Source organism: Microchirus variegatus (genome assembly GCF_963457635.1).
Source record: "Microchirus variegatus genome assembly, chromosome: 11".
In the NCBI taxonomy this organism is placed as follows: domain Eukaryota; kingdom Metazoa; phylum Chordata; class Actinopteri; order Pleuronectiformes; family Soleidae; genus Microchirus; species Microchirus variegatus.
In genome coordinates, this window is record NC_139812.1 from 2,671,604 (window position 1) to 2,693,715 (window position 22,112).

Below are 22,112 nucleotides of genomic sequence, written 5' to 3' on the forward strand. Positions count from 1 at the left end.
AGCAACAGAATCGCAGATAGACACATCCCAGTTCATAGACATATAATACAGCATTTAGACACTCCATCCCGGAGCTGAGACAGTGTTAAAGCATTATAAAGGCCATAAATAGTTGTGATATAAATATGTGCGCACAGAGAAAGTCGCGGTCACTTTGGGTAAAGCTCGTTTGACACAGAAAAGCAGGATTAGCTCGCCTATGGATGTCTGACAACAAGTCAAAATACTATGGTGGTCAATTTAAGAAACGGAGCCAACACTAAACTGGTCCTCACTTTTAGAGGTATAATGCATCAATTGAACGAAGCAGAGGCTCCAAGTGACCTTTATAATAATATCTTAACTTAAAGCTGCCAACCTTTAAACCATGTGAAAGATTATGTAAATCATCACTGACATTTTGGGAACATTCCCTAAATGTTCCCCCAACAAATGACGGTTCACTCGATGCCAAACTGGCTGCGGTGGAGTCGTCACTGGCAGTTCAGGTCAGAGCTACTGAGCCAGGACCAGATCTGGATCATTTGCTGCGGGCTCCTTGAGTGCACAAGAATTAAGCTCTTATAGGCGCAGGGGTTGGACCTGTACTTCTCCTCTATATCAAATGTTTTGAAGCCTTTGTGTTTCTCTGGGCCGAGTCCTAGCTTCTTCAGACACATACCTGTGTACACATCGTCTATTGGGTAGAGTGGAACACGGTGGGACACACCTTGCAGACGAGCTGCCAGGTTACCAGATATGAGGTACCCTCCACCTCCTGCATATGGCGGGTACTTCCCGACGTACAAGCTCTCTGGGATAAAGTACTTGACCTTCTTGTCTCTGTGCGGCCCTGCGTTAGTGATCACATCACCGACAAATAAGTCGGTTGCTTTGGACTCCGAGAGGCCCTTGAGGAAATCCATAATGTGGTAGGTGTTGACAAACACGTCGTCGTCGCCTTTGAAGATGAAGCGGGCATCAGAGCAGCGACTCTGGATCCAGTCCAGGAAGAGAACCTCTTTTACAGTCAAGTTGAAGAACGAATCCCGGTAATCCCACTGGATGATGTCTCGGTGGCGGGCGCTCTCATCGCGCAAACTCTCGGACAGATCTGGGTGGTAATCCCAGGTTGTGGCGCTGCCTAGAAGAAAGACCGTAACTACTGTCTGATTGGCTATAACACCTGCCTGTCCCCATGACTGACGGATAGCCTGGCGGCGGTCAAAGTGTGATACCTGTGATTTGATAGCTAAGAGTAGGAACGGTGTTTCCTTACAGATATCAGGCTCGTCCAACACGATTGGATAGGAACGACAGTGCATGTAGAGTAGAAAGTCCTTGAAGCGGTCTGGTAGGGAATTGTAGTCTTTCACCTGAGTGGGAACACCGACATTCGCCTCGCAGACGTTAGAGGACACGCGGGTGTCAGCCAGCCACTTAGGCAGGTCTGAGGTGCTGTCGTTGAAAGTCAAGACTGGATTGTTGTGAAAGTCCACAATCTGCTGCTGGCGGTTCCAGTAGGCTGCAACGGGAGCCATTTTGCTCCAGAAGGGGCTGGCGGGGATCAGCACCTTATGACGTCCGTTTTTCTTTTGACTGCTGTGTCGAAAAATGAGGATGAAAACAAAGAGGTTGACCATCACCACTGTCGCCACAAGCTTCATCCTCTTCCGCTGCATCGCCATGACCAGTGTCCTGCACCTGTGACCACCTGAGCAGACACACAAAAAAAGACATATAATGTATATACACACACAGTACTGTGCAAAAGTTTCAGGCACCACTAGCTTTGATGTTTTTTCTGTCTGTCAAATTCTGTGATCATGTGAATTTGGAATGAAGTGATGCGACTTAAAGCTGGTCTTATTAGCGAGCCGTCAATGAGTTTAACTCGTGCAACATGTGTGTCCAGATTTTTACCGGCTGCTTCCTACAGCTCAATAAACTACCCTCTGGAAAGGGCGACCAGAACAAGTACGGCGGACAACTCGAGTGTCTTTAATCGGTTTTATTATTATTTTTTGCAGCCCAACTCCCCAGGAATTACCTGTGGCAGACTAACAAGATGGCAGAGTTTGTTTCTAATAAAAAAAAAAGGCTCCGTCTCCTCAGGAGCATGGAACTGCACATGTTTGATTCCCTTTGCCTTTTCTCCTTCACATTTTTACGACTCATATATGGCCACTTTGGTATCTAACTGACAGAAATCTGTCACAGCAATGGAGAACCTTAATCCCTCCGAGGAGTAGATTTGAACAGACAATGCAGTCTTTCAGAAGGTTTGAGTCAACCTCAGGTTTCTGCTTTGGCACACTCACACATACTCATTGATAACATTCTCTTCACCACATCTCGCCTTTCATTGATTAAAAAAAAATGTTTTCCTCCATCAGTCTATGGGCATCTCATTAAATCTACCTGATTTTTGTGCACGACGGGGATGCAGCCACATAAACCGTACAACATTGAGAGTTTTCATTATGTTAATAATGAACTTCACCCATTAACAACTTGATTAATCAACCAATTATTGCAGTTAGGGTCCAGCTGAGTGATTTTGGACAGATGTTTATAAAGATACAAACTACTGTATCCCTCAATGGGGCTGCTCTTTGCCCCCTGAATTACCCATAGGGATAAATAAAGTTTTATGAATATGAAACTGGAGAGACATCGAGAGAAAGCAATATAGATTTAAGGGAAGGCATTGTACAAGTGTAAACTGTAAATTAAAATGTATGCAAAGTAAAGTTGTCAAGTTAAATCTGATATACAATGAATTATTTTATTTCCTCTCAACCATTGGCTGTATCATTGCCTCTGTATCATGTTGCTTTCTCAGCATCCTAGCAACTGCTGCACTCCTGTTTGTTCTCCGTCCTTTGTTGACACCATTTTCCCTCTCCTACTTTTACTGTCCGTTCTTCGTCCAGTTCCTTGTAGTTTTGTCCCCTCCCTTGAATTGTGCCGTTAAAAGCAAGCATAGTTGACACAGAATGATGAAAGGCAGCAACATAATCGGACCTCTGACGACACCCTATGTCCTTTTAACAAAGTCTAGAAGCCATCATATCGTATCATTGGCCATCGTATGTCCAAATTCGGTTTTGTTATTGGGTCTGAGGAGGCGTTCGGGGTGGACTAGGAACATTTAGATTTAGACTTTGTGTGATGTGCACATTGGATCACTCTGGATGAATGTTAATACCAGTTCTGAATGAGTCATTAGTTTAGCTAAAGGTGTGGTTTACCATGTTTACATAAGCAGTGACCTGTAAACAGCCTGCAATCAAGCCAAACAGCAGGGTTTCACATTAGACTTCATGGCATTAAATTTGTTTATTAAATTGTTATTAAGCATAATCCCACAAAGCATTGTCTAAGGTGAAAGAAGTGAGTGCATTTGGAATATGACCAGAACCAATCTTGTTTGTATAACTGCTGCAAATGCATTGTTGTATTGGGTTTTATTTAATTTATCATGGGCATGATTTTGCACAACATCTTGGTTGGATCTTTAAAATGTATAGCTGGTGCAGAGTGGATCTTAGAGCTTAGTAGTACTAGATAACTTAATTATGCCTGTGGGGCAATCACAAGGCACTTTGTTACAGGACACAAAATATATGACAGAGCAGACAGACAACATAGGGAATGTTCTTCCTACCCACACCAGCTGGAGGACTGGCTTACTTTAACTCATTTAGTGCTTAATGGCTGGTAGAATAAATGAAAATGTAGATCTCAGATCTCTGATCTTTGGACTTTGTTGTTTGCAGAGTCACTAATCAGCACAGAAAGCAGACATGTAGCAAAATGATTAGATCTTGAAGGCAGTCTTTGATAAAATGTTCAGTTTGTTGAGGTTGGCGGGTGAGAGAAACAATAGCAGCAGGTTTCTTTTGGCATATTGCAATATTTGATGATGGATCCATTGTCGATCTGAAGGTGCAAGTTCAAACTGTAATCTTACCTGTGCAGGTGAGTGGGCCTCCCTCAACTTGACTTGTCTTTGCGTCTCCTGTTCACTCTTACCCCATATTTAACTCTGCCCTCTGTGGAAGAGGAGCCAGCTTGAAATGTGAAGGAGTTTTGAACCTGGGAACAGATGAAACAACCAGTGTGTCAACAACAACGATGGGGAACTTTGTACTAAAAACTTCCTTTTTCTCTGGAAATCTAATAAATTGGAACAATGGGGAACAAAGAGGAGTCCAAGTTAACACATGAGCCACAGATGCAACTCAGCAGATAAGGTAGGCCACGTTCAGACCTGCTATAAACATCTGTCCTTAGAGATCCATGTACTACTGTTGGCACCTGACACAAACTGGACTAGGTGCTCTGTGCATACAACCAGAAAACTGGAAACCTCCTAATACTACACAAGCTGAAAGGGAGCACATTGCCACCTTAAGTAGCTGAGGTGGACACACTTCATTAAATAAATAAATTCCCTGTTAGTACTTGTATAATGGGACAAGGACAGCTGTCCAGTTAAACATCATAGAGGAGCCAGAACCATAGCTCGACTTGATGGTAACAAACAGGACCAGTTCTGATTCAAAGATGACCTGCAAACTCTGAATTCCACCATGTTTGCAGGGATTAAAAGAAAAGAAGCAGCTCAGGAAAACAGATGAGTGGATGGTAGTTAACGGTCAGCTGTGTTTGTGAAGAAGAAGGCTATATATGGGAGGTATATAAGATGATATAAATGAAGCAATAAGCCTAGCAGTAAGTTATACTTAGTTATTATCATTGAAATTAACACACTAGTGGTTTGCATAGACATTTTGGTTTGCCGATACCTGTCCTACTTTAATGCATATGGCTAAAATCCCGAGAGCCATTTTAACTCAAGAGATTCAGTCAAGGGAAGTTTAATAGTGAATTGTATGGACAGCCATCTAAGTGCAAACCCAGCACTCACAATTAGTGCATCATTATGAAAAAGCTGTTGTTTAGTAGTGTACTAGTTTGTATTCAAACTGAATAATGATCTTTAAAAAAAATGTTTATGTCAAAAAGTTATTTACAATAAAGCTTGTAAATAACTTACAAGAAATCTTGCAGTCAGTTTATCACATTAGCACACAGTGTGCCGCAAAAAAGACCTTTTCAGAGACATTAGCGTGAAAGAGGTCACCAGTGTAGACACGACAGGCTTTGCGCATGTGAGAGCAGATAAGGAGGCAACAAAGCAGACAAGTGACAACCAGCGGAGCCAGGTCCGATGGACAAAGTTCAGTTCTCAAATCAGTATGGAGGAAGAACGGCGACAGAGTGACGACACAGCGATTCGACTCGACTTTTGTTTGAATGGGAACATAACGGAAATGGAGTGAAATTGATGTGTGTGGCATTAAATGCCTCTGCAGCCTCTTACTCTTGACAACATGTATTAACAAGCAGTGGGAGAATTGGGAGAGGGTTCGGGTTTTCAGCTCACACTGAAAGCCGAGAGAGTGAGTCACAGTGAACTACAGCAGGTGAGGCTTTACTGGGGTGTGCAATAAAACAAGAGGAACTGACAGTTGAGAACAAGAAAATTCCAAGCAAATATATCAAACAACAATAGACATTTAGTGCCATCTCCTTGAATCCAAGAGCATTTTCCAATAACTTTTTGTCAACTAAATCATGAATACAGAAAATAAATACTATTTCATCACTTATGTACAACACATTTAGCCAATGTTATTTGTCTCTCGTGTACATTGGTGTCACACAACCAAAATCAAATTACAAGCAATCATAGTTTAATCATCAGGATTTAGGTCAGACAGCCCTATTAAATTTGACATGCTTCTCTCTTTTTAAACTCCACAGGCTGGACCAATGGTGGGTCTTCAGAGAGAAATATCAAGTGCAGGAGCCACTTGCCATGTGCTCCAGCTAAAACTGCTTCTGCTTGGAATATTGTCACAGGCTTAGCGTATGTATTTCCCACAGACGGACCATGAATAAATCTTTGGCTACACAATTGACATCCATTTCCCTGATCAGGAACACTAAAGAGGTTTCGCTGTTCTGGTTCATCAGAGCTTTGCGTTGCAACATGTTACATCCATTTCCATTTCAATTTGCATGCCATTCAAGCATTACACAAAGCGCCTTCAACATGCTGTCCGTATAAACTGTGCGATGCAAATAGGTTCAACTTGTTCCACTTGTGTCTAGTAATTTGTTGTTAAAACAGCCATGCCCGAGCACAACTCGACCAAGGTCAGAAATGCATAAGAGGATGTTTCGGCACGAGGGAATCTGGGCCTAATGGCGACGTGGTGCGAAAAGAAACTTACCAAAAATAGCCCAAGGGCAGCAAGGGAGAAAGGTGGTTCCTGAACTGGAGCCTGCCCACCAAATATCAACAGTCGTCACCAGTATTCAAAAAGGCTGGAGATAGTAACAGACACAGGTTTAACTGAAGATTTCCTTTTTTTTTTTTTTAAGTTGGTCCTTATAGTTGTTTTCGTGCTCAATTAGAACAAACAGTTTGGTGATTCTTGGTTTCAGTTTGACATACAGCCATGATTTATTTTTCCAAGGTCATGATTTGTTATACAACCTTCTAAGAACCATTAAGCATCATATCCTGATTAAATTTTTGGTTTCATCATTTTGAAAGTTTGACTCCATTGGAGGCACACACACAGACAGATACTTAGAATGGAATTCCCCATTATCATCACATTCCACTCCGACACCACATGCTCCACATCACTCACAGAGAACGTAATCTAAACTTTAAGTGAGTGTGTATACGTGTAGTGATAAGTGTTGTCCCTCTCCAAGTCAATGTTTGATTAATGCAAGACACATGCCATGCGTAACTCTAACCCATGACTCAAAGTGTGACACACTGAAAACCATGTTCAGTAAACTGTAATCGCGAGAATATTTTATACAGTTTGACAAAGTTTTCAGATTCAGTGCAAAATAATGAGATACAGCAAAATGATATTCCTTATTTTGCCCTTTACAGGAATAGGTGAGACTTTACGACATCCAGTAAATGGAGCAATTACAGCATCATAGATGGCTGACAGTTGGCATCTTGAACCTACTCCTGAGGGTGATATCTTTTCGAAGATACCAACCTACCTTACCGGACTACAGGAGGTAAAGTGTCTTCACTAAACTCAATCCAAGAACATTCCTTAGGATACATTAACGTAGTTGACTGAGTGTTTCTGCATCTTCTTCTTCCGCCATATGTGCCTTGGGTGCCATTCAATGTGTTGCAGCATTACTGCCAACCTATCCTCCGAGCAAAACACAGTGCGCTGGTAAAACGACAGTCAAACGCCACTGTGGTGCAAAGCATTTTTGCCTTCAGGATTTTCTCACACTTGCATTCAAATGTGTTAAGAAAAACTGCGAAAGAAGAAGTAATTTGGTAACAGGTTAAGGAAATCAGATTGATTCCTGTTTTGGGAACTGGTATTTCCGGTATTATCGCCGATTACCTCTTATGAACTATGAAAGGATAAATAAGTATGTTACACATCCTCAGGATGTGACAGCAGGAAGACGGTGTGGAGGAAGAACAAGAGGGAGGAAGAGTGCATACAATAGTGCACCAGGTTTCAATCTGCTAACAGAGAGTCAACTCTCAAAACTTCTGTCAAATATAAAACCTAATTTCTGTGCATGAACATATATGCCATAAAAGGAACCGTGACGTACATGTCCCCAAAATTCACATCCTGCTGCTCAAACCCATGTGTCATCACTGCCGAACAGTTTATAGAAAGGAGAAATGCAAACATCGTCTTGATTATCTCCCATGATCATAGCACACAGTGTGCTGCTTTCATTGTCATGGATAAAAAAATAAAAAACTTCAGACAAAGATGCATCATAGCTACCCTTTTAAAAGAAAGAGGTATGGTTATTAATTTTAATTGGTTATTTCTTTTAAATATAAATTATAACTGTATAACTTCTTATTTCAACTGTGTATTAGTGGATTACAAACGTATAAAGACGCATCCCAATGTCCTTGTAGTGCCAGTACATAAAGTACAATATTAATTTTGTAGATGAAACATGTGTCATACTCTTCCCACCCTCAGGGTGCACACAGACACCGGATTTAGTACTCCCTCCCAAACACTGTTGAAATGTAATCTCAGGAACGTGTCACTCAAGTGGTTGGAGAACCATGGAAACAATATCAGAGTCCATGCCAATGACCACATGTCAAGTCCCACCATTAGAAAAGGCAGGAAAAACTGTTGGCCTCACAAAAGATAAAAAGTTAGCACGCAAAGAGATCCGTCTCCGTTATGCTTGGATGTAGCCATTATCTTCTCCCAGTTTGCTCTGAGTGATAACTTGTTTTAATGGTCATGTACCACTCTAGCTCATTTCCCCTCATTAAATTCCTCCTCCTCCTCCAGCTACTCTAATCCCCAAGTACACTTCCTTTCCTGGAAAGCAAATGCACAACACTGAATCACACTAATGACATGATTCTTTGGTGTTAATATATAACTTTGATGAATTATAAAAGCTCCCACTACATCTAAGATGTATGAGATGCAACAACTAAAATCTATTTAGCTGTCACATGGTTTTGTTGTTATTGAATCTCTTTTTGAACATTATACAGTGAAAAAGTTTTTAAATTTAATTTAAAAACTTTTTCACATTCAAAATATACAGCCCATCAAAACATCCAAGTAAATATCACATGGTCCAGCAGAGGGTAGAGAGAGTGCAAAACTGGAATTAACGTCATCCAAATATTAATAGTTTGAACTTTGACTTTTGTAAAGCGTGAAAGGCCCACTATATTGTACATAGTATAGTTGCTACGAATGCAAGACAAGTACAAGTCTATTTTTAAAGCTTCAACACTTGAATGCTCATTTGACCTTAGTTGCACTGACCACGTGTACGTGTCATTCATCAAAGACAAGACTGAAACTAAGAAAGTGCCGCAGATGGCTGCAGTACAGGCCTGGCATCACCACCAACTATTTGCTCATGTGTGATGGTTAAACACATCAGCCTACTGCTGGCGTCACATCATACAATGCGCAACTTTAATTCCAGGCAGCAACAGCCACTAAGCACACACTGACCTGTATTGTCTGAATGTACATGAGAATTTTCTCTAAGTGCTGTCTACATGCAAGGTATCATATACAATAAAAGCTTTGTTTGTTGCCCATCAGAGACAACACTGGTGTCAGTTCATTTTTCCTCTTGGCCATTAAAGGTATTAAACCCTCTGATGTATTTATCAGAGTCAAGAGATACTGATGTCGGTAAAATGGCTGTAACAATATGGATTAGCTGTGTACAGGCAGCAGTATATCCCTGTAAGCTGTTTTTAATGGATCTTGGAAAAATGTAGCAAAGCACTTACATAACAGCAGCTGCTTCTGTTTCTGGCAATCACATATTGTATTTTGATCATGGGTTTTTAGAACACTGCAGTTATCAAATTGTCTTTCTTTGTGTATGGGGTTAAAATAAAAGTTTTAAATAATTTATTGTCAAACGCTTTATCCTCCTGCTGGACCTATCCTCCACAGGGACATGGGGGAGCTGGAGCCAATCCCAGCTGACGTAGGGCAAAAGGTGGGGTACACCTTGGAAGAGGTCGCCAGTCCATCGCAGTGGAAAACGCACGAGACGAACGACCACTCACTCTCACATTCTCAACTACAGTCAATTTAAAGTATCCACTATGGGAGAAAACCAGAGTACCTGGAGAGATCCCACACATATGGTATGGAACTCTACATTGATGATCATCTCATTTACACCTTTGTTACTTCTAAATGGATTGAGACAATGGTCTGGATAAGATACTACTGGGTGACCAGAATTTTGTGATTATCTTAATGTGAATATGGTCATACTTAATGATCATAAATAATCACAACAAGACATTGTGGAGAACTCTGACTGTAGTTGCATTATGTAGTCCTGTATGCCTTACATATCATATTGTTTTCACAAGAGAGGGGGTAATGTTGACATAATTCATACTCATCATCACACAGCAACATTCTCATCCAAACATCCCAATCATTAATGTATTATTCAGTATAAGGTCAACACTCTATTGGTGTCCAAAATAGTCCCTGTTATTAAGAAATATGCGTTTGTTGACTTGTTTATATTCAGAAGAGATTGATAATATACAGTACTTATACTAATGCACTCTGTGCCTGGGAGATCTAGGATGTGTTTAGCCTAGCTCGGCACAAAAACACTTGAAGGGGGGAAAACGGAGCGGAATTTTTGCGACTCAAATAGCTGTCATAAATAAAATGTAGCACATGTATCATGGTGTACCATTTAGTGTGCAGTGGAATCATTTCTTGACCAACAGCAGCTGTGATTGGAGTAAACACACGCTCGGTAGAGCAGTTCACACAGTAAACTCAGCTAGTGAAAGCAATGCATAAGGCAGGCAGTTTTGACTGATTATTTCTTTTACCCGATTCCAGTTGGTAGCATAGGTTACATTATCACTCCACTGAATTACTAAATTCTATTGTTATCAATCATTTAATGTAGACACATCTGGGTAAAACACCAAGAAAATTACATGAACGTGAGTGGAGTTAGTGAAGCCAAAGAGAAACAAACAGGGGTTTGGGATAATTGTCCATAATCTGGAATTGCGCCCCCTTCCGTGGCTGGCTGATAGGTGGTGGTGACACAGTTGCAGGATTTCTGCTGTGATTTCCCACTGATGTCAACTGTAACTGGGCTGAATTAAGGTGAATTTAATTAACTTTCTCCTCTAGCTTAACTAGTGGAGACACAGGGACAACGACGGAGAAAAAGTGTATGTGTATTTTATATTTTATTTAATATATTTTGACTAAATATTGTCAAACTATTGTTACTACTAAATGCTATATACGTCAAGTGTTTGATATGTAGCCAGGTTTGTCACTTTGAAATGCACTTCTTTTAATGCTCCTCTGTATTTTTAATGAGCAGAAAGTGCTTGTTTTCTTTGCACATTTCTTTAGTGAGCTTGCTTCCAGTCATACACAATAAGAAGCTAAGGCAAACAGCCAAGCAAACATAGTCGGGCTGGAAACTGTACCGGTCCAAGGTGTTTTCTTTCTACACTAGGCATGTCAGGATAAACCAGTTTTGGTTGTCGCAACACAAGTTGAAGTAGACAAGAAAAAAAGGAGATCTTAAAATACTTGTGGGAGAAATTAGACTGGAAAGAGTGGAACATGTCAAATGTCAAGTCTTCAGTGGAAGTTAGTGATGTGAAGCGGTGGTGGACGCAGAGGAGTCCAAAAGGTCAGCATCCATTAGCAGAATGTTCCCTTCAACATTGGGGATTGAATAGTAGTGTCTTTTGAAGTGGTCTTTGGGGAGAAGATGGAAGAATCCTGAGCAGACTGGCAGAGTGAGAAAAAGAGTGAGGGTGCAGAAGACGTTCCTGCTGGACCTACCTAAAGTCCATGGAACATGGTTCCTGGCCTTTGTCAAGGCAAGTTTTTACCTGCGTTTTCCATGAATTAAATCTGTCTCTTTGTCATCCCACAAAAGACCAATGTGATACCTGTTGTGCATTCAAGACTGGGAACAATGATGCTGCAACATGGGAGGAGCACTGCCTGAAAAAGGACACTGCACAAGCCATGAAGCAGGACAAATAAGAGGCAGGTGAGAAGACCTTGTTAAGCCCAATTTATACTCCCGTTATACTCCTGCGTAAAGTGCTCTACGTAGGTTACACAGAGCCCTCTGCATTGACGGAGAGCCTGTCGGAGAGCCTCTGCGTCGTCTCCGACTGCACAAAATATTTTTTAAATGTCCGTCACTTAAAAAAAAGGGCAAGGGTTGCGATTGGTCCTCAGGACAGGCCGAGCTAACGCTGCTCTGTGCCGGCCACAGTACGCACCAAGCGTCCACAGAGACGGAGCTGATCACCACGATAAAGTCGCTGCCAAACTATAAATACGTCATATCTTAATACACAAACCACATGTTTAGACTCAAATTATCTTAAAACTGCGTTCCGTGACACAGAAAAGTGACAAACGGCCACTGTTTCAACAACAACAGTCTTTCTCTCTCGGACGCCATTGCTCACTGTAGCCAAAAGCACAACAATCTTGCGTAGCGACCCCTACTGATCGGGGCGGGAAATTGCAGTGCGTATCCGTCACCACGAGGGAGAAGTATGAAGGCTCGAGGGGTCTCCATGGTTATGCGGTCGGATAACGCATTACGCAGTCGGATAAGTATAATGTGGCCTTTAGTGTGCATGGATCTGCATGGGATCTGTCCCAAGCTGCAAGCCTCCGCCCTCTCCTACAAACCCAAGCACTGTGTTCATAACTTCTTTCACATGAAATCGCATGACGTGACCAATTACCCATGGCAGGAGTGTGAAGCTGGTCTTTCTGCCAAAGAGTTTGCTTCATGTATTGTGGATTATCTTGAAGCACCTCCACATTATGAGGAGAACATCCTGTGGAGCGATGGCTGTGGTGACCAGAACTGAAACCTGCTCTGAAGCAATATCCTTTTCAGGTTTGCTATTGAAAAGCAGAAGCCAGTGACACAGAAATATCTGGAGAAAGGTCAAGCACAAATGGAGAGTAATTCAGTGCACAGTGTAACAGAGAGAAGACTGAGGAACAGAGACATCAGCGTTCCGGTTTAATATGCTTCAGTGATCTGGAGGGCTTTCTCCAATACCAGAACATGCCAGGTGAGGTATGTGGACCTCACCTACTTCTCAGACAAACTTCTGTAGATCGTACAGTGTATGACCTCAGAGTAGGGATGGGCGATATGGAACAAAAGTGTATCCCAATATATTTAGGCTGATCATCAATGTAAGATGTATATCCCGATATTTTTTCCACAAGGTGAGAGCTGTGAAATGAAATGTTCAGTCAAAGTCAAAGCCAAACATGAGATGTCACAAGTAGTTTTACGGAACCCGGCTATTTCAGTGAACAGTTGGAAAATCAAGTGAATAAAGAATAAACACAGGTTTCTTCACCTGGTTCATGAATAAACCCTCAGATGTTCAAATAATAAAATGTACCTTTTTTGAAATCAAAGCTCCGTAAGGAACTATATCGATATATGCGATATGGTCCAATTCCATATCCCATTTAAAAACCCAGCCCTACCTCAGAACAATCAGGTACTTTGTCATGTACATAACTGTACATTCTCAAACAGATATTGACTCTAATTTTCAGATACCACATAGAGTAAAATCATTTAAAATATGACCAGAAGAATTAAAAAAACAAAAAAACATGGATGATTTCCTAAAGCCGTTACATTTAATAACTGTACTACACTAGCATCTGATAAGATCACACATTTGGAACAAATATGAAGATGATAACAATGTCCTGCAAACAAAGCCTTGCAGTATGTGTGATAGAATCTTATCTCTAAACATAATCTCTAACAAAACAAAAATGACACTTCCCTCCATCCATCAATCATCTATCTTTCTACTCTGTACAACGTGGATGGCACAGAGGAGATTCTCCACTCAGACAAATGAACCCTACCTCATTTTTCAGGAAGATGAAGAGAGTGAGCACATTGACCCCACTCCACACATCCATCCAAAAAAAAATCAAAATGCTTTAGTTCAAACACATACAAGAGCTGAAGAAGTGTTTGCAAAAGGATTTCCAAGCCTTCTACGGTGCACTTAAACATGAATAGACTAAATACCAGTGTGGTCAGTGTCTGGACACCACTTTTTAGTCCTGATACTGCTTCATCACATCGCATTTAATGTGAATGGCAAGTGGATTATTTACACCATTTTTATGTATTCATTTTTATTTTATTAATTAATACTGTTGATTAAACCAGTTTCACTTCATTTAGTCATCATTGTTCAACATTATTCACAGTCTAATATTGCATGCTCAAAGATTAACATGATAATTAAAGAGACGTGTTGTACTAAGATGTATCCTTGCAGCAGTAAAATGCGCCTCAGGCTAGTCAAAGCCATTTGTTTTCCAGAACAACTGCAGGATTTTTAAAATACAGCCATGTTTACCTTTTGAATAACCCACGGACGCAGGTAGGTTAAAACGCATGTATACGGTGGAGTCATTTTCGTAGCGTAGTTTCAAGCATAAACTGGAATGTGTTGGTATTTAATTTTAAATATGTGGCATAATTCCCGTCTGTCCTTAAAAAAAAGTTAAGGACAGATTATGATGAAACACAGTGACGTAATGTATCCAGGTCCACAGCCGGTGCAACTCTCGTCTTGTGAACAGACCAATGTTTTTTACACCGGTCTGAATGGAAAAAAAGAGATCTCAAACTACCTATTCTGTGTGTCCCTAAGCACATATCCATGTTAAATATTAAACATGTTGAATATAGATTTTCATTTCGGGTCTTTAATGCGTCTAGTATACAGTGTTTTACAGCGTTAATGAGAAAACCAGTTTTTAATGCTCCTGGCAAAAAGCATGTTTTGGTTTTGTGTTTTTTAGGACAGCGATGGATTAAGTAATTGTGACACTAGAATCTGACATCCCTACTCCACACAGGACAGAGCAGATATCTGTGTCAAAATGACTAAATGAGCCTCAGTGTGGCTACGCAAAGCTGATGAGATGTCCTCATTACGAGCAGCACCACTGGGAAACAGCAGCCTCCCATTTAGGATGTGCTGGAATTACTGACCTTAAAATCCTTGAAATAAAAGTGGCAAAGGGCCAGATCTTTAAATCAGATTGAGTCAGTGAACCCATCCGGCCAAAATTTGGAGTGCTTCTTTCAACATTTCAGAAAAACCAAATGTATTTTGCAAGTAACGTCTTGGATGCTCTTAAGATAATTATGTTTCTCTGCAGTGCGGTGCACAAGAAAGGATTACATTCATTTGCGTACAAAAAAAAATCCGCAAAGTCACACACATCCATAGAAATGAAAAGCCACTGACGAAAGAACAAAAAAGTAAATACACCATAATCACTGTTCACTCCACATCTTACAGAGGTGGTAAAGAAATGGTCCTGAATGGCTTCTGAAAAACTTCACCAATTTGATGTAATCAACAAGTGTCAACAGCCTGATGGTTATGTTGGTGATCTTAGTAGGAAAGTGGACCAGGTTATTGCTCATCAACTGTTGCTGAATTGACTATCATGTAATGCTTTGTTGATGTACCCAGATTGGAAGACTAATAATTGCTGCCATGGTTATTACTTTGACCTTATGGGAAGTAAAAATAAATCAATACCCAATATCTCTACTATAGCAGCTTGATTCTTATCAAATATATATGCACCAGAAAATAACAAGACTACAGTTCTTTTTTTTAATAATGTTTATATGGTATTTTGTACCTACATACGCCAAAATATTTCCAATCCTCTATAGAAATTTGTATTTATATTCCAGGAAACACATTTAATAGGGATCACATATTAGTTACACCATTCACTTCACCTATCTTTATTATTGTGAAATGACCATGGATGATTTACAGAACTTTTACTCAATTGAATCAGTGCCAGAACAAGCAAACGTGTACAGCACACACACACACTCTCACCTCTCCAGCCTGCTCTCTCTGACTCACTCCTGTGCATTTCACAGTTCTCTGCATGACTTCTGGTTACCTACAGGTCTACCGTAAAGCACGTAGCAAATGCACAACTACAATGCACAGTACCCCATATATGACAGCTATAACTTCAGGTGGAAACACCACATGAAATCACAGTAAGGAAATATTCAATACTACAAATTGGCTAAGTGTGCTGTCTTTTATTTACGCATTTGACTGTGTATTTGTGACCAATCGGTCATGACTATACTCATTGCCATTGCTGTGCTTCTTCCCTGTCCCATGTTTCTTTGCGATGTCATCAAACAAGGTCTTGTGTTACTGTTTTGATCCTCTGCGATACAATGAGACACTTATGAACACACTAAACTACTTTAATTAAAGACACCATCTGTGGTATGTGTGATACAAGAAGCAGAGTCAAAGTGCCAATACAAGCACATGTGGTGATGTTGATAGGAAATTAATACATCTTAAAGCCGTTTCCTTGAGTGAAGTTTATGATTTCATTCCTCGTGTTATCGTGTGTTTGAACAGTGTTTCATTATGTAGTCATAGTAACCAGCAAGACTGGATTTAACGAACTCTGGGGATGGAGGCTACTCATCCTTGAATGAGTAAACATAGCAGAGCCATGAGCTGACACTCACACGCACACACACACACACACCTCCCGAACTGCAGCTCTGGAAAATGTTGCTCGTGTGGATAAAACTTTTATCGTGGTGATGTAGAGCAAACATGACATCAGAGAGACGGAGAATTCGACAGAGCAGCAGGAGAACACGTTCATCTCGTGGATTAACATCAGGTGTTTGATGTGTGTGACTTTGTATCTTGTATGGCGTCAACAGGACGCCAACTAATATTAATGCAGCTATACGTAGAGAAATCGACTGCTTTTATAAGTACAGGTGTCAATGAGACGCTTGTAAACAGACAGGTAAGTCCAAAACCCCAATAATTATTTTTAATTAACCATTTTTCTTTAGAAATGGTTTCTCAATGAATGACTGATATGATTAGTCCACATAAAGACAGATGTTGTAGCCCGAACTTGGGGCTGTTTTTAATCCATAAACTGTTGTTAAGCTAAAAGGGTGAAAAAAAAAAGAAATGTATAACCACACACTCCTCTTCATTTAAAGCCATTGTGTTGAGACGGGAAGTGGCACGCGATGGAGAAATGGAGGCTACTCACAAGGTTACTTCAGTCAGCGGTTCGATGGTCGCTCCTGATATGGACGCTGTTGCTCCTCTAACGTGTTGACCGAACACAAAAACGTCCTTCGAGCTCCGGGCAGCTCTCCCCGCTAAGCTCACTTTCAGTTTTTTTTCCCACTCTTTACCCCAGAGTCCCAGTGTGGACGGAGACGCGAAATAAATCCATGCGACTTACTTCCGGTAGCTAAACGTCGTCTTTTCGCCTGCGTTTCTCCAGCGTTGACGACTGAGGACACACCAGTAAGTAATGAGACTCGCACAGAAACTCACCGTGGAAAGGGTTGGTCCAGTGGTGACGCGGAAGTTGTAGGCGGAGCAACTCCACCTCCACCACACGCGCACACGCACACGCTCACTCGCGCGCGCACACACACACACACACACAAAATAATGATGCTATAAACAACTTTTCTTTTTCGGAATTAAAGTTTGTGCACGCAGATTTGTTGAAACACGTCAGGAAGTTGGGATTATGAAGATTTTATGAGTAACAGCAGTGTTGTATAAAACATGCCTACAAGGGCTACTTCAGTAAAAGTACAAGTATCTTACCAGAACATTACTTTGGTTGAAGTTGAAGTCACTTGTACACAATAATATAAGTAAAAGTATGATACATATAATATATAATATTATATAGTAAAATGATTAAAACGTGCAGAGTAAGGATTGAGCCATGCTTGCTCAGTGGTAGGGCGAGTTGTCTTTCAACGGAAACTCAACTCAACTCAACTCAACTCAACTCAACTTTATTTATAGAGCGCTTTAGGCAGCTAAAGCTGGTACAAAGTGCTTAACAGTACAATAAATAAAACATGGCACATAAAACATAGGAGACAAAATAAAAACAATAAAACTATAAAACAGTAACAATGTTTAAATAATAAAAAACAATAAAACTATAAAACAATAAAAATGTTTAAACAATAAAACACTAAAACAAGAGCAGAGTCTCATGCTGAGTTGAACGCAGAAGAATAAAAATGTGTTTTAAGATGAGTTTTAAAAATGGACAGTGAGGGGGCCTGTCTAATATGAAAGGAAAGGGTTTGGGTTCAGTTCGTGGGAATGGAAAGACGTGTGAATGGATGAATGGCAAAACTGTAGTGTGGCTACAGCTCATCAAGACTAGAAAAGCTCTATATAAATACAACACCTTGGAAAAACTCTTCTTTTTCTAATTTTATTTGGTAATAACAAGTATCAAAGATAGTTCAAGGAAATGTAGTGGAGTAAAAGTAAAAGTTGCTGGAAAAGTGTTTGTACTTTGTACAAATATTGTTACAACACGAAGCGGCAGTTGGGGTTTGGGGTAAATGTTGACACATTCCATTACCGTCATGCAAATTGTGTGCACAAACAATCGTGTTGAAACCCGTTAAAGAGTTTTAGCCCTGGTACACCACTGCCACTATGTACCTCCAAAAAGTGGGTCTGACTTCTTCTCAGGCCACCTTTCCCATCCATGTACCAATCTATATTTTTTATAATGAAAACACATCATTTTTGAATTTTTGTGTTTCATTCAGTAACATTTTATTGTCATTAGAAAACAAACAACTTTAGTTAAGTAATTGTCAACAGGAAGAAAACAAATAGCTTTAGGCTGTATGTCTTACTGGTCACACTAAAAGCATACTGTAATGAAAAAGACACACATGGAGAATGTCATAATTTCAAAACAAAATAGTCAAATTAATTTTTGACTTTGGATGCATGTTGAAAGAAACATGCCGTTCCAAAGCATGTGTGAAGTGAAGAGGAACTGGAAAGACAACACAGCATTTTCCTGCTCTGCAAGAAAAAAAAAAAGCTTGGTAAGTCATTTGTAAATGCTGGTAAGTTTCCATAACTCTTGTTTGGGAGAGGTGCAGGACAAGTGAATTAAACTGAAGGAAAAGTCACTCATCCCGCACTGATGAGTGACTTGGTACATTTGCATACACAGTTACTTCAAGATACGGTTATAGCCTATAGCCAAATACAAAGAGCAAAACAACTTTAGCTGATGGCTAGTCAGTTCCATATACAATGCCTTTTCACACCTGTCTACCATTCATTCATTTCACAATCTTTATTCTTTAAGCTGACAGAGCATTAAAGGTCACATAGAGTGGTCCTGTTGCACATATATGTGAGTTATGGAGGTCTACTTACATATATTAAGTTGTTTTTATGGTCAAAATCCTCCTAGTTGATGTAAACGAGCCGATTGAAATCTGTCCTTTTCGAAGCGCTTGTCTTTCGCGCTATTTCAGCCATAAATCTCGCCCGAGAAGACAGAGTGTGTTGTGATTGGCCAGCCAGCGTAGAGCCTTCCCACCTGTGTTGTGATTGGCCAGGTATCTGGAAGTGACGTAATCTATCACGTCAGCTCTCAGAAGCGCAGCTCCCCCCTCTGGAGCGGTGGATGCATTGCTACTCATTATCAAAACATTGTTTTAACAGTGTTTAAAAATAGCTTCTTCACGACTCCCCGCCGCAGTCCCTTTATGACTTTAAACCGGAGTCAGACCCAGAGTCAGAAGACACTGTTGCTCGTGAAACACCTCCACAACGGACGTTATTCTTCTTCTGCGGTTCAATGTACGCAACCGGATGTTCCCGGACTACCGCCCAGAGCAGGACGATCGGTTGTTCAGGAGAACCGCTGCTTACGTAACTATAACGGGATTTTCAGTGATCTCGTTGAGCCCCGAGATTACAATAAAACACAACGTTCTCAGCAATGGCTGAACTGTTTGTTTCGAACCGTCAGGCTTCATAAACAAGGTAATGACGCAGATACACACCAAAAAAAACAGCGATAATAGGAACTTCCGGTCTAGTTCCGCTTTAATTCAATTAATTAATTGTCATCTTCCTCTGTGTACCACCTTCATCCATTATTTCAAGGTCAACGCCCAAATGGGTGAGAATTGAGGAACATTTTGCTTTAAAATTTCTTGAATTCATCTAAATATTTTTTTCAGTTCAGTTGAATGTATACATGCAGTAGGCACTTGGACTCCCAACTGCATTATCTGGGTGTCTTTGTCAGTTTAGTACATTTCATTCAGACTAAGACACGTACACGTATCTTAAGAGTCCAGTTTTAGTCAGACTAACACAATAATTACGTCTCATAAATGAACGGATTGACACAGAATCTTCTGCAAGTAGCACCATCACCATTACTATTAGTAAAGACAAGCTGTAGTAAGCTGAACGCAAACTGATTTTTATGTGTTGTGTTGTCACCAATCTGTGGGTTTGAATTTAGGCCGGTCGATTTCATTCTGACAAAATGCTCAGTATTTTTCTTATTTCCTTACTGACTTTTTCACTTGTTTCACCAGACACGAGGCACCCACATAGCATTTAGATGCATGTGTGAGTGTGTGAGGCGTCTCCAAACAGGGGGTGGGGGGGGGGGGGTCAGTGCCTATAGACCCCTTGGCAGCCTACGTCACGCGTGTCACCTTCTCTCTACTGCAACATGTTGTTATTGTTCTGTCGGTTGCACTAATCGTTTTAACAAAACAAGCCAAAAGCCTGAAGTTTTACCGGATACCGAGTTGCAGCCCTTTCAAGGTTAACCGGAGACGTCTTTGGTTGCAAAACATCAGGAGTTGCGACTGGAGCGAGCAAATGATAAAAGGAGCAAGAGTGTGCTGTGCTCACTCCATATCAGTTAACTTTACGTTCATTTTTGGCATCAGGTAACAAGCTAACATGAAAGAAGTTATTATTACTATGCATAACAATTAAAAAAAACCAAAAAAAAAACAATGTTTGAGAGCAACAGCGTAATTAAACTCAAGTTTAAGTCAAACTACCTAGCTTAGAACCTAGCCCTTCTGCAACCGCGCTGCGTGCATCTGCAGTGTGTGTAAACAAACAGGAGCCCCATACTCTGACCCTAATGAGTGGGCCAGGACAAAGGCTGTCTGCTGTGACGAGGACTGGAGACCCCCATGGAGACAATGGACACCAGCCGACACTTGCATCTGATTATGCTGGTCATCATGTACAACCCCACAAGCCTGACTCAGCATTGTCTTTGCAGTTGTCTCTTTGACATGATATTGTTTTTCCTCTATCTGAGGGCCATTTACTGTACTTTATTTGCTCTTCTTACACACAGTTAAACCAGTTTAGATAAACTCAATTCTGTGTTTACTCACTGAGACATCTGGTCTGTTTGCAGAGAAAGGGCGTGGTGAGATTGATAATATTCTTGTTACAGTTCCAGGGAAAAAGTTAAGTGTTTTTCCTTCTGAAACTGTACTTGTGCCAGTGGGCAAAGACAGAAAGTGCTGTCTGTTCCCATCCCATCACCAGCTCCTTCAGGCAAATCTTCCTCAGCTATAAATCCAGTGCTCCATTTGCTGAAATGAAATAGCCGCAATCATCAAAATGCTTAGATGATTTGCTTGGTAATATTCAGCATTTTTCTTGTAGTCTTGTTGTAAACAAATTCTATGAAAGGACACAGATTAGACCAATCATTCATTGAGCAGGGTACTGTCTTGATAGCAACAGTGCATGACCCTGTGTTTTATGGTCTGAACATTCACGGACATGGACATGTTCCTTTATTAACCTGAACAAAGCCACTGTTTTGAGTCAGTTCCACACACTGTCTTACAAGAAATAATCCCTATTACACCAAATAATGTTAACGCAGCTATCTTGGAGAGCAGGGCCGAACACCAAGCACACAACAACCCAACTGTTTTTAGATTTCAGATTTCTAGACCACCAAACCTTTACCTCTATCCTTCCCCCCATTCAACTCTTCCCTTCCTATTTAGCTCATTGTAAATGGTATGTTTGTACAACTTTCCATTCTTGCAAACTACATTTTTGCCATTCACCTATTCATAGTCACACCCATAAAGTGCATCTCTAAGCAGTGCTATTTTATTTCACACATCATTCACAGACTGGATGAGCCATGGCTTGAATTGACAACTTCCTGCTTAGAAGAAAACCTGTTCTAATAAATGTTATAGGCAACAAAAGCAGAGTAATGCATTTAATCCACGTGGCTGCTGCATCTCTGTTGACTGAATCATATGAATATTTTAAGGATTCAGGATTTGATGTTTTACTGTGGAATCAAATGACATTCTCCTCTATGGAAAATTATTCCAGCTGCTGCCTTCAGCTCATACTTTTCCTGACTATAATTATCTCACGTTACTGTGACATCACATGGTGGATGCACATGGCCCACACTCTGCTGTGGCTTTGGATTAATTGCTACATGTACTTCAGGGCCGTCCACCAATCACTGGAGAGGACAGGCTTTCGCTGGCTAACTACGTTAGCAAGGAAGGAT

General features: G+C 40.7%; 1 protein-coding gene across 1 annotated transcript; it reads right to left on the bottom strand.

Annotated features, from left to right (window-relative positions):
• Positions 1-307: 307 nt before the first annotated feature.
• On the bottom strand, positions 308-16,850 carry b3gnt2b (UDP-GlcNAc:betaGal beta-1,3-N-acetylglucosaminyltransferase 2b). Its single transcript, XM_083898077.1, has 3 exons — positions 16,764-16,850; positions 3,956-4,080; positions 308-1,693 (listed from the first exon to the last, which is right to left on the bottom strand). Exon 3 carries the CDS (start codon positions 1,665-1,667, stop codon positions 474-476), a length of 1,194 nt encoding a protein of 397 aa, XP_083754203.1. The 5' UTR covers positions 1,668-1,693; positions 3,956-4,080; positions 16,764-16,850; the 3' UTR covers positions 308-473.
• Positions 16,851-22,112: the final 5,262 nt, after the last annotated feature.